Here is a 10,989-nt window from a genome sequence, read left to right as displayed (position 1 = left end):
CACCGCGAAATTTTAAATAGGCTTATTGTTTCCAGCAGTCTAAAGTGTACGGTAAAGTACAAAAACATCCAAATGCCAGGAAACAGAGGAAAATTCAAATCCACGCTGGTGGAAAACGCGTGTTTGTCAGTGTGCGAAAGGCGCATTTAAATTTTTTAAAATCCTTTCACGTGCTGCCTGCTCTTGGGGATCTGAAAGGGTGTTTTGATGGTAGAAAGGCCCAAAATAAACAGGCGAATGAGTCCCAAACAAAAATTATCAACAAGTTCACTTTGTGTGGATGAGGGTCCTTGACAACATTAGTCCCACATAAGAAATACTCCAGTTAAAAAAAAAAAAAAAAAAAAAAAAAGAAAGAGAGAGAAAGGAAAGTAAAAAGGTAAAGAGTAATAAACAGTTTCTACCTCCACTATTTAAAACGTAGTAGCTGCGAGTGCAAATACGAGTAAGGAGTGAGAGGAAAAACAATAAAACGCGTTTAAAATGTTGGGACGGAAAACTGTGATCTGCCATGTAGACAGTTACTGTTGCTTTCTGTTGGTAGTTTTCTTTGCTGTTTGTTTGTTTTATAATACAGATGCATTTATCATTCTTATATAAAAAAAGGCAGAAAAAGTTGCTTAAGGAGTTAAAGGAGTTGCAGAGAGGATATGATTTTCTGAGGATATGAGTTTCATTTTTGATGAGCAACACTACAGAAGGAGAAATTACCCTTTTGATCCTTTCGCTTTGCAGGGCAAGTGAAAAACCCACTTTTTTTTTTTTTTTTTTTTTTTTTTTTTTTTTTTTTTTTTTCCCCTCCCTTTCCCCAGGCGGTCGAGAGAGAGCATTGTAAAATAATTTTAGGAATGTGGCTTCCCTATAAAATTCGAGTTATGACAAAAGTCCACCTTTTAATATTTGACGATTTGTGTTAAAACAAAAATTGACCTTCTCGGTTAGCAGCTAGGAAAAAAATCAATAGTATAATTTTCAATAATTCATAACGCGAACGCCATTATGCTAAATCTTAACTATTAATCTTATCCTTTACAAAGTCTCGATTGATTTGTTAATAAAATATCTTCCCGTGCGCGGCAACAGAGGGTATAACTCTTGAAAAAGCTTCAGAAGCAAGAAAATTACCGAGTAGCCCGAGAATGTAGATGAGGGTTTTATTGATCGCCCCTGATTCTCCTTAATACGCATTAATAAATCCCGCAACCTTTTGTCCCCGCGCTTGTCAGCGGCGGGGCTCTTACGGGAGCCATGGCGGGCGGGCGCGGTTCCGCGGCGCGCCGGGGGCCGCGCGGGCGGGCGCGGAGGTTGCGCGGGCGGGGGCGCGCGGGCCGGGCCGGTGCCGCAGCGCGGGCGCGGTGCGGTGCCGGCGCGGCGGCGCAGGGGGCGCTGTTGACCGCGGCGGGGCGCGGCGGGGCGGCGCGGCGGGGCGCGTCAGCGGCGGGGCGGCGGCGCGCGGGGCGGCGGGCGCTGCCATTGGCCCGCCTGTCATGTGGTCGCGCGGAGGCATCCGCAATTACACGGGAATGTTTTCCTAGAGATGTCAGCCTACAAAGGACACAATCTCTCTTCCTCAAATTCCGCCCCAAAATGTCCTTTCCCAACAGCTCTCCTGCCGCTAATACTTTTTTAGTAGATTCTCTCATCAGTGCGTGCAGGAGTGACAGTTTCTACTCCAACAGCGCCAGCATGTATATGCCACCTAGCACAGACATTGGGACGTATGGGATGCAAACCTGTGGACTCCTTCCGTCTCTGGCTAAGAGAGAAGTTAATCACCAAAATATGGGTATGAATGTACATCCTTATATACCTCAAGTAGACACTTGGACAGACCCGAACAGATCTTGTCGAATAGAGCAACCTGTTACACAGCAGGTCCCCACTTGTTCCTTCACTACAAATATTAAAGAAGAAAGCAATTGCTGCATGTATTCCGATAAGAGATCCAAACTCATTTCTGCAGACGTCCCTTCCTACCAGAGGCTGGTGTCTGAATCATGTCCCATTGAGAACCCCGAGGTTCCTGTCCCAGGATATTTTAGACTGAGCCAGACCTACGCCACTGGGAAAACCCAAGAGTACAATAATAGCCCTGAAACGAGTTCAACTGTAATGTTACAGTTAAACCCTCGCGGCAGCTCCAAACCGCAGATATCTGCTCAACTTCAGCTGGAAAAGAAAATGAATGAAAACCCGAACAACCAAGACAGCACCGCTAAAGTCTCTCAAGTGGAAAGTCCCGAGCCCAAGTCCACGTTGCAAGAGGAGCGGAGCTGTCTGCCCGAAGGCTCCGTGTCCAGCCCAGAAGTCCAGGAGAAGGAGAGTAAAGGTCTGTATTACCGAGTTTAAGCCGTGCCGTGGTGTAACTCCAACACGCCAGCACCATAAAGCACGCTCGAATATACTAACGAGCATCACAGCCATCACATTTAATGCTAAGGAGTATCGGGCTGCAGGTGCTGTCTCTCTGAAGATTTTGGCAGGCAAAAATGCTACACAAAATGGTCCCAAGATTTTCCGTAGAGATCTGCCTTTCCCGTGCACGCAGACAGCCTCTGTGATGCGGGGAATATAGCCGTGTGCTCCGTAATGCGCTGCAGCAGCCAAAAGCAGCCCCATACCTCTAAAAAAAAGCAGGTCTGGAGGTTGTAAAATACGAGCAGCTCAACTTTTCTCTCGTAGTATTTCGCTGCTTTTTTTTTTTATTTTTTTTTTTTTCTTTTTCCACTGAGCCTTACTGCGGTTTGATTGCATTTAAAGTTAATTACGATCCTCTTAAAATAGGTGAGGAATAGGTGCTAGCAGGCTGGGTGAAGTTGGAAAGAAATGCACAATGAAAGCAGCAGCCCGCTATCTGCCTAGTCCAAGGGTGGAATATTTCAATGTGGTGCTTTAGATAACCTTGGGTAGGTCTCCAAAAGTGCACCAGTATTTTGAAATGCTTTTGAAAGCTGAAAGTGGTGGCTCTCTGATTTTATTTTTCCTTTTAAAGTGCATTAACGCCTTTCTTTCGAACGGCGTATATCGAAGAATCCGAAAACCAGAAATTTTCTGCTATCAAAATGTATTTTGCAACCTCTAGGTCGATTTTTACCCTCTCGGTGAATTGAGAATTTCTTTTATCTGAATTATATTTAGTAGGTCAGGTTTAATTTCATGTGGGGTAGATTTCTTTCTGGTGGGGAAAAGAAAACCTAAAAGGAGAATGAAAAAAAATGCAAAAAAATCCAAGTCAGGGGGGTCGTAATTTCTTGTATATAATTTTGTCTGGGAAATGTCTATATATCTGTTTATAGGTGTGCTTGCGTGTTTCAGCTGATGTTTGTGGGGATGCTGCTTCAAAATACAATGCCAGTTTATTTTGTAATTGGAATATTTCCGTGGCAATTGTCGTGGGAGCCCGAGTCGGCCATGGCGAGGCTAGACCCGTTAAGATGTGTCCATGGGGCGGATGGCAGGTTAAATATTGTTGAAATGCTAAACGCCGGCCGAAAACTTGAGAGACCCTTACTGGCAGGAGCAGGAGAGCGGGGTGGCCGCAGGGCAGGGTGCCGTGCTGGGGACAGGCGAGCCCAGCCTGGCAGCAGGTCCCCTCACTGAGCCCACACCTCACCCGAGCGGTGTTTAATGCCCACATCCACCATATCTGCCAGACACTGCAGAGGAGGGGTCATGGCCAAGGGTACACTCTAACAGTCTGAGGTATTTTTGATTTTTTTTTTTCTTCTTCTTTGATTTTGATAGAGGAAATCAAGTCTGATACTCCAACAAGCAATTGGCTAACTGCAAAGAGTGGCAGAAAGAAGAGGTGTCCTTATACTAAACACCAAACACTGGAATTAGAGAAAGAGTTCTTATTCAATATGTATCTCACTCGAGAGCGCCGTCTAGAGATCAGTAAGAGCGTAAACCTCACTGACAGGCAGGTCAAGATTTGGTTTCAAAACCGCAGAATGAAGCTCAAGAAGATGAGCAGGGAGAACCGAATCCGGGAACTGACCGCTAATCTGACCTTCTCTTAAACCCTAACCCCGGGGGGGGGCACCAGTGAGGAATGGGCACAGCACCACCACTTGATAAAGGCAGGAGAGACTCTGGCAAAACCCGGCATTTTCCAGTTTTGTTTTGTTTTGTTTTGTTTTCTGATAGAATGTGACTCTTCGTCCTTCTTTTAGCGCTGCAAGTGAATATGTATTACTATGATGAGTATATATAAAACCTAGCACGTGTAATTTATTTTTGTTCTCATCGTAATGCAGGGTAACTATTATTGAATATTATCATTTGGTCTTAACTTATTGGAACTGTCGAACATCCAAGCAATGTGACTTTTTCATGTTTTTACTAACAAAATGGTATTTATGTGGGGCTGTTACACGGGCCATAACATTTTGAGTACATTCAATACTTTCAGAAAAAGAGCGGGGGGAAACTGTGGGGGCGGGGGGAAAGAGAAGCACATTATAATGTAACTATCCTCTCAAATGAACTTAGAGATTGTCCTTCGTAAAATGGAATATCTCCTTCTCCATTGTAGACATTTCCTTGTGGTGCATATGTGGAATAGTAGTCGTTCAGCAGCAAATTGTCCTTCTTGTGCATGTTCTGTTTGCATGTATAATGCAATAAACTCTGTAAACTACTGCGGTTCCTTTGGTTTTCTGCAAATGTTTAAAGCACGGATGCAGGTTGGTCTCCTGATCTTTCTCTATCAGTAACGTTTTGGACTGGTGTACCTTTTTTACCATATTCTGGTTTTTTTGTGTGTGTCTCCCTGGTTTTTTTTTTTTTTTTTCCTCCTTTTTCCTTTTTTTTTTTTTTTTTTTTTTTTTTTTTTTTTTTTCCTATGGGGTGGGGTGGAGACTGGGCCGGGAAATAATGATGTAAACCTAATTAATTTATAAATGTCTCTGTAAACAACTGATTAATTGATAAAATGTTGTGTGATGTTCGCAGTCTGACAAACTGAATGCAAAAAAAAAAAAAAAAACCAACAAAAAAAAGTAACCAAAAAAAAAAAAAAGAAAAATAAAGAAAAAAAAAAAAAAAAAGAAAAAAAAGGAACCGATTAAAAAAAAAAGAAAAAATGTTGTAAAATATTATGACCTAAACTGGACATCCGCATCCAATCAACTCGTACAACTCGTAAATGGTAAGTGATAAAAATATCTTTCTACTACAAGCTGTCAGGAATATGTGTGTTATTTTATTTGATGTTCGTATGTTGATTTAAAAAATATCACTCACTGTGTGTTTTCAACGTGCAGACTTTGTTTTTGTATCTTTACCCACTAAAAAAAAAAAAAGAAGGAAAAACCAAGAAAAACTCTCCATAATAAATGCGAAGCTGAGCATAACTAAATCTTAGTGAGCTCGATTTTCGGTCGGCTCAACAGCTTTCAGAAGACCGTGGATGGAAAAAAATATTCCCTCAAAATATTCCCAGCATCTGGCGGGGTTGGCTTTTTTTTTTTTTTTTTTGAGCAGAAACCCTCCCAGGCGTGCTTACAAAACTACACCAGCCTCTTCAGACCCACTTTTGTCACCCTGCACCGTTTCTGTTTGCTCAGAGATCGTTTTATTTCGCGCAATTCCATTTTAGTAGCACACATCCAGCTAATGACGTTCACGACTCTTAACCCTTTCTGTACATAGCTGAAAAATGGTATTAGCAGGGCTCTGCGCTGGCAGCTGAGGAAGGGCGTGTGTGCTGAGAGCGGATGAATGCCCGTGTGAGCAGATATACTAAGTAGAACTGCAAATAGCTTGCAAATGAACATGACTTCAAATTGAAGTGCAAATACTTGGGCATACTTTCACCTTCAAACGGGCACTGAAAAAGTAGCATGGCTACTGTTCGCGCTGGGAAACCAGCTTGCTCACAATCAACGCCCATTTCTCCCCTAAGCTGTTTCTAAATCAAGAAATTAAACTCAAGATAGTGCCAATATTGTGCGACTTGGTGACAGATACTACTCATAATGCTGTTGGTGGCATTCTGTTTGGTCTTTCGTCGCTGATATTTAATTTAAGCCAGTACTTCCTCATGTGCACGTTTACTCATAGGGAAGATGTTATATATTCCTCAAACCAAGGCATCATCATTTTGAAGCTGCAAGAGCCGCAAGAACCTAGGTACTTTCTGCTTGTTCCCCTTTCGAAAACAAACAACAAAACGATGCTTAAAAAAAAAACCAAACAAAGAACACAAAAAACCCAAACCAACAAAATAACCCTAACTCCTTAAATGCTGCATACATTCGCACGGACTTTTCCTTTCCTTTAAAGATATTCGCTACACCACCAGAGAAGTTTCGGCAGTGGGGAGTAAATAGCTGGCTCCAGACCAAGATTTTAACGTATGTAAAAAGGAGCCTCACCCCAATCTGCCTGCTTTATCAATTTATATCTGTTTGAAGTGAGGGACATTTCTTCGCCATACCACAAACCCTGCTTCTGGAGAACAATGTAATAGAAATTATAAAATCGCAGAAAAGAATTCTTGAATCAAATGACAAAAAAAAAAAAATTAAAAGTAAACAAAAGGGTAAAGGAAAAAAAAAAAAAAAAGATAAAAAAAGGAAAAAAAGGAAGAAAACAACCTAGGAGAGCAATAAATCATTAAATAAACAGGAATTTCAGTCCCTTCCTCATAACGGCCCACGAGTAGGAAGTGTTTTCCCAGCGCTGCTGTCCGTGCCCCCGGCGGGCTGTGCTGCGGGCTCGCCACTAACTCTCTGCGTTTCCTCCAGATCCCGACACAGCCACCGTCCCTCGCCCGGGGAAGCAGGCGTGGGCAGAAGACCATGGGTAATCCACTTTTCAATACTAACGGGGCATCATTACGCTCGGGCAAGAAAAACCAGGCCGGGAGGGAAGGGTGGGGAGGGAAGGCATGGAAAAGAAAGCAAAGCGGGCAAAAAAACCCTCTCACGTAGGCATTGAACGTGGCTCCCCCTGAACTAGGGGCGGAGGAGACAGCTCTGCCGGCGAGCTGGGGTCAGCGACAGCCCCGCGCCCTCCGCGGGCCGGAGCCTGTCCGGGAGTGCGGGGCCAGGCCAGCTCCTCCGGCTGCCTTCGCCCGCGTCCCTCCCGGGCCGCATTGCACACCTCCAGGGGGGCTGTGTTAAGGCTGTGTAGCCCCAAAGTTCCGCAGATAGAGGAGCATGTGTTCAGCCACACGTCAGTTGTGCTCGGAGACACAGGCTTTGCTGTTTCCATCCGTCCATTTTATTAGGGACACATTAATCTATAATCAAATACACCTCATAAAATTTTTATTGAAAGGCATAAAATCATTACAGAGGTCTTCCACCTGTTTTAAAACAACACAATGGGCATCTCTTTTTAAAAGTGTATCCTTCCCATGGAAACTTTCTGTCCGGGGGTGGGGGGAGCGGATAATAATACCCGCACATGCTCTGAAATATGGAAGTACCGCAATGTGCTTTTACTGTAACATTTTCCTGTTTTATGAGAAGTCGTTACAGTCCCAGCTTGCGATGGTTTGTTTTTACAGGCAAGAATCCCCCTTTCCCAGCGGGTTCCCTCAGCAGCTTGGAGTGTGATTAGCAAGCCAAGGCTGTTGGATTTATTTAAACACCCTGCCTCTCATTGATTAAGAAATGAATGGCAGAAATCGCTCAAAGAAGGTGAAGAAATAGTCCGCACCCGCCGCGGCCGTGGGCTGCCAGCGCGGCCACGCCCGCCGCGCCCCGGGCAGGCAGGGCACACCGGCAGGGCACACGGGCAGAGCACACTGGCAGGGCACACAGGCGGGCAGGGTGGGCAAGCAGGGCAGGAAGGCAAGCGGGGAGGGCAGGACAGGGCAGGGCAGGGCAGGGCGGGCAGCCGGGCACGCAGGGCGGGCAGGGCAGGCGGGCGGGCGGGCGGCCCCGGTGCGGTGCGGGGGCGCAGGAGGTGCGGCGCGCTGTGCGGGGCCGTTGTTGATGATGATTTTTTTTTTAATCACAGCAGCCCCAGTTTAGCGGATTGATTTACTCGCAGTATTGGTAAATATGATCACGTGGGCTCCGCAACCAATGGTTGAGGGTTGCAGTCTGCAAAATACTACGATTGTTCTCCGGGAGGGTATCATATACAGTTAACAGTGTAACCTTTTATATGACTAAGAGGGGAGCCTAAAATGTCGTCTAGTGGCACCATAAGTAACTATTATGTCGATTCTCTCATAGGCCATGAAAGCGAAGAAGTTTATGGGAGTAGATTCGTCCAGGGAGGTCACAGTGCGACCTCCAGGCCATCAGGTGTTGCAGAGGGTTCAGATTTTTCCTCTTGTAGCTTTGCACCAAAATCCACCGTGTTTTCCACCTCCTGGTCCACTGTTCACCACCAGCCGTCTGCGGCAATGACCGGGATCTACCACCCCTACATGCACCAGCCCCACTTAGGGGCAGCCGACGCCGGCCGCTACGTGCGCTCCTGGATCGAGCCCTTCCCGGGCTTCCCGGGCGGCGGCGGCGGCGGCGGCGGCGGCAGCGGCGGCAGCGGCGGCAGCGGAGGCAGCGGAGGCAGCAGCAGCGGCGGCTCCGCGTCCAGCTCCGGCTCCTCCAACGGGCGCCACTACGGGATAAAGCCGGAGACGGGAGCAGCCGCCTCCTCGTCTTCCTCCTCCTCTTCCTCCTCCTCCAAAAGGACTGAGTGCTCCTCGTCTCGGGAGTCCCAGGGGATCGGTGTGCCCGAGTACACGTGCAGCTCCTTCCTCCAGGAGTCCCGGGAGAAAGCGCCTGCCGGCAGCTCCAAGGACCCCGCCGCTTGCAGCCACAACCCCAGCCCGAGCAGCGATCTGAAAGAGGAGAAGCAGCAGCAACTTGACCCAAGTAAGTAAAAGAGAGAAAAAAAAAGAAAAAAAAAAAAAAAAAAAAAAAAGAAAAAAAAAAAAAAGAGGAAAGAAAGGAAGACAAGAGAAAGAACATTAAATAAAAAGACAAAAAACAGGCAGTGGGAGAGACAGAGAGGAATAGAGACAGAAATAGGTGCTGAGAGGGAGAAAAAGAGAAAGAGAGAGAGAAGGAGAGAAGGAAAGAGAGAAGGAAGGAAGGAAAGTAAGGAAGGAAGCAAGGAAGGAAGGAAGGAAGGAAGAAAGCGAGAGAGAAAGAAAGAAAGAAATTGCCCCTTTGATTTATTGCCGAAACCTGTAAGGCTCGAATGTGCAAAACTGATAGTTTTACTAACCTATAAAAACGTCTAGACGCCTACCCCAGCGCAAGCAGCAACAAGCACCCATAAAAGACTCCACATAACCACCTACCATCAAGACATCATTTGTACAGTAAACAGACTGGGGCATTAAGGCTTTTATGATAATTCCTCCAAAGTTGTGAAAACAGTCCATCCTTCGTTAAATTAATTTAACGACCTTTCTCTCCCCCCTCCCCATTCCCTATATACCTCCCTTCTTCCAGATAACCCTGCAGCAAACTGGATCCACGCTCGTTCAACGAGGAAAAAGCGTTGTCCCTACACAAAGTATCAAACTCTGGAACTGGAAAAGGAATTTCTGTTTAACATGTACCTCACCCGAGACCGCCGTTACGAAGTAGCTAGGATTTTAAACCTCACAGAGAGACAGGTCAAAATCTGGTTTCAGAACAGAAGAATGAAAATGAAAAAGATGAACAAGGAGAAAGGCAATAAAGGAGACTAACACAGGGGCAGAAATGTAGTTGGGGGACTATTGATTTACTTTTGAGTTTTGATTTTTATCGGGGGACTGTGGGTTTTTGGGTTTGGTTTTTTTGTTTGTTTGTTTTGGGTTGTGGCTGCTTGTTTTTATTTGGTTGTGTGGGGGTGTTTTTTTGTTTGGTTGGTTGTGTTTGTCCGGTTTGGCTTTTTTTTTCTTTTTCTTTTTTCTTTTTCTTTTTCTTTCTTTCTTTTTTTTTTTTTTTTATGATAGTTTGGATTTATTCTTCCCCTGCACCCTTAGCCCCCCCATCCGTTCCTCCTCCTCCTGCACCACTCCACCCCAGGGACTTTACATCAATCTTTTTATTCTCTTTCTCCTTTTTTTTTTTTTTTTTTTTTTTTTGGTAGAAGTAAAACGTGGTCTGTGTCAGGTATTGCAGGAAATTTTGTCTTGCTCGACAATGTGTTTTTCAGAGTCTCTTGATACTCCCCTCCTCCCTCCCAGACCATTTAGATGACAATATTGTGAGTGCACGTTAGCTTTGGAAACTCTATCTGATGTTAATTGTTTGACATGTTTCTTAAAAGTGATTTAGACTAGATAGTTATTTTGCCAAAATAAAGGTAAGGAAATTAATTATAATTATGGTAATAAAATATATATGAAATTACAGTCGCTTAAATCAATGGGGGTTGCTGTGCTGTCCACGACCTACTAAGAGGAAATCTTTCCCCAAACTTCTGCTTTCTAGGTCTGAATCCTTCGCAATAGGTGCCACAGAGAGGCCACGAGCTACTTTCCCCCCCTTAGTGCACTGTTAGGAGGCTGTCTCATCCTTGGAGCCGCTCGCCATAGGCCTAACGCCTCCCTGTCCCCCGGCTAGCTGCCGTCCCTGCCCCCGGTGACTGTTGTATTAATTAACCACTCCGTGTCTCGAGCTACGGACCTGTTGTAATTGTTGTCAGTTATTACACAATAAAGTCTGCCGTGACCGAACGACAGCGCTGCGGTGAGAGGAGAAATCTGTGCGCCCCTCGCGATGCGCCCTGCGCCGCCGGCCCTGCCGCGCATCCCCCGCGCATCCCGGCCGAGGCTGCGGGAAAGGCCGGCCCAGCTCCCCGGGCCGGGGCTGCGGGAAAGGCCGGCCTTGCTGCCGGCCAGCAGCACCGCTGGCACCTTCCCCCGCCCCGCTGAGCCGCGTTTCAGCCTGGGCTCAGCCCGAGAGGCCGGGTAGGTGCGCCGTGCGCGGGCCTCAGGTACCAGCGCTCTTTCAAACACCCTCGGGATCGGTTAGGAAACATTTCCACACCAATCCTCAGGAGCCAAGGAAACACAGTGATGCT

The 10,989-nt window shown here is 46.1% G+C and overlaps 2 protein-coding genes across 3 annotated transcripts; both read left to right on the top strand.

Annotated features, from left to right (window-relative positions):
* Window positions 1-1,526: 1,526 nt before the first annotated feature.
* Window positions 1,527-4,642, top strand: HOXD10 (homeobox D10). The gene is made up of 2 exons (XM_079311065.1): window positions 1,527-2,329; window positions 3,745-4,642. The coding sequence occupies exons 1-2, from the start codon at window positions 1,588-1,590 to the stop codon at window positions 4,020-4,022; spliced, it is 1,020 nt and encodes a 339-aa protein (XP_079167191.1). The 5' UTR covers window positions 1,527-1,587; the 3' UTR covers window positions 4,023-4,642.
* Window positions 4,643-5,134: 492 nt separating this feature from the next.
* HOXD9 (homeobox D9) lies at window positions 5,135-10,642 on the top strand. 2 transcript variants are annotated; one of them, XM_079310941.1, is made up of 4 exons: window positions 5,135-5,152; window positions 6,753-6,810; window positions 8,196-8,840; window positions 9,426-10,642. In XM_079310941.1, the coding sequence occupies exons 1-4, from the start codon at window positions 5,150-5,152 to the stop codon at window positions 9,665-9,667; spliced, it is 948 nt and encodes a 315-aa protein (XP_079167067.1). In that variant the 5' UTR covers window positions 5,135-5,149; the 3' UTR covers window positions 9,668-10,642. The 2 variants fall into 2 exon arrangements, with proteins under 2 accessions (XP_079167067.1, XP_079167068.1); XM_079310942.1 differs by lacking the exons at window positions 5,135-5,152; window positions 6,753-6,810 and having other exon boundaries at window positions 7,857-8,840.
* The last annotated feature ends 347 nt before the right edge of the window (window positions 10,643-10,989 follow it).

Source organism: Erithacus rubecula (assembly GCF_903797595.1).
Source record: "Erithacus rubecula genome assembly, chromosome: 8".
NCBI lineage: Eukaryota > Metazoa > Chordata > Aves > Passeriformes > Muscicapidae > Erithacus > Erithacus rubecula.
This window is presented reverse-complemented; position numbering and strand designations above follow the sequence as displayed.

Bases quoted from the DNA above. Each gene is read 5' to 3' on its own strand.
- HOXD9 (XM_079310941.1), top strand. The intron at 6,811-8,195 runs GTAATCCACTTT...ATTCTCTCATAG, and splicing joins GCGTGGGCAGAAGACCATGG to GCCATGAAAGCGAAGAAGTT. The intron at 8,841-9,425 runs GTAAGTAAAAGA...CCCTTCTTCCAG, and splicing joins GCAGCAGCAACTTGACCCAA to ATAACCCTGCAGCAAACTGG.
- HOXD10 (XM_079311065.1), top strand. From the start codon at position 1,588: ATGTCCTTTCCCAACAGCTCTCCTGCCGCTAATACTTTTTTAGTAGAT. The intron at 2,330-3,744 runs GTCTGTATTACC...TGATTTTGATAG, and splicing joins CCAGGAGAAGGAGAGTAAAG to AGGAAATCAAGTCTGATACT.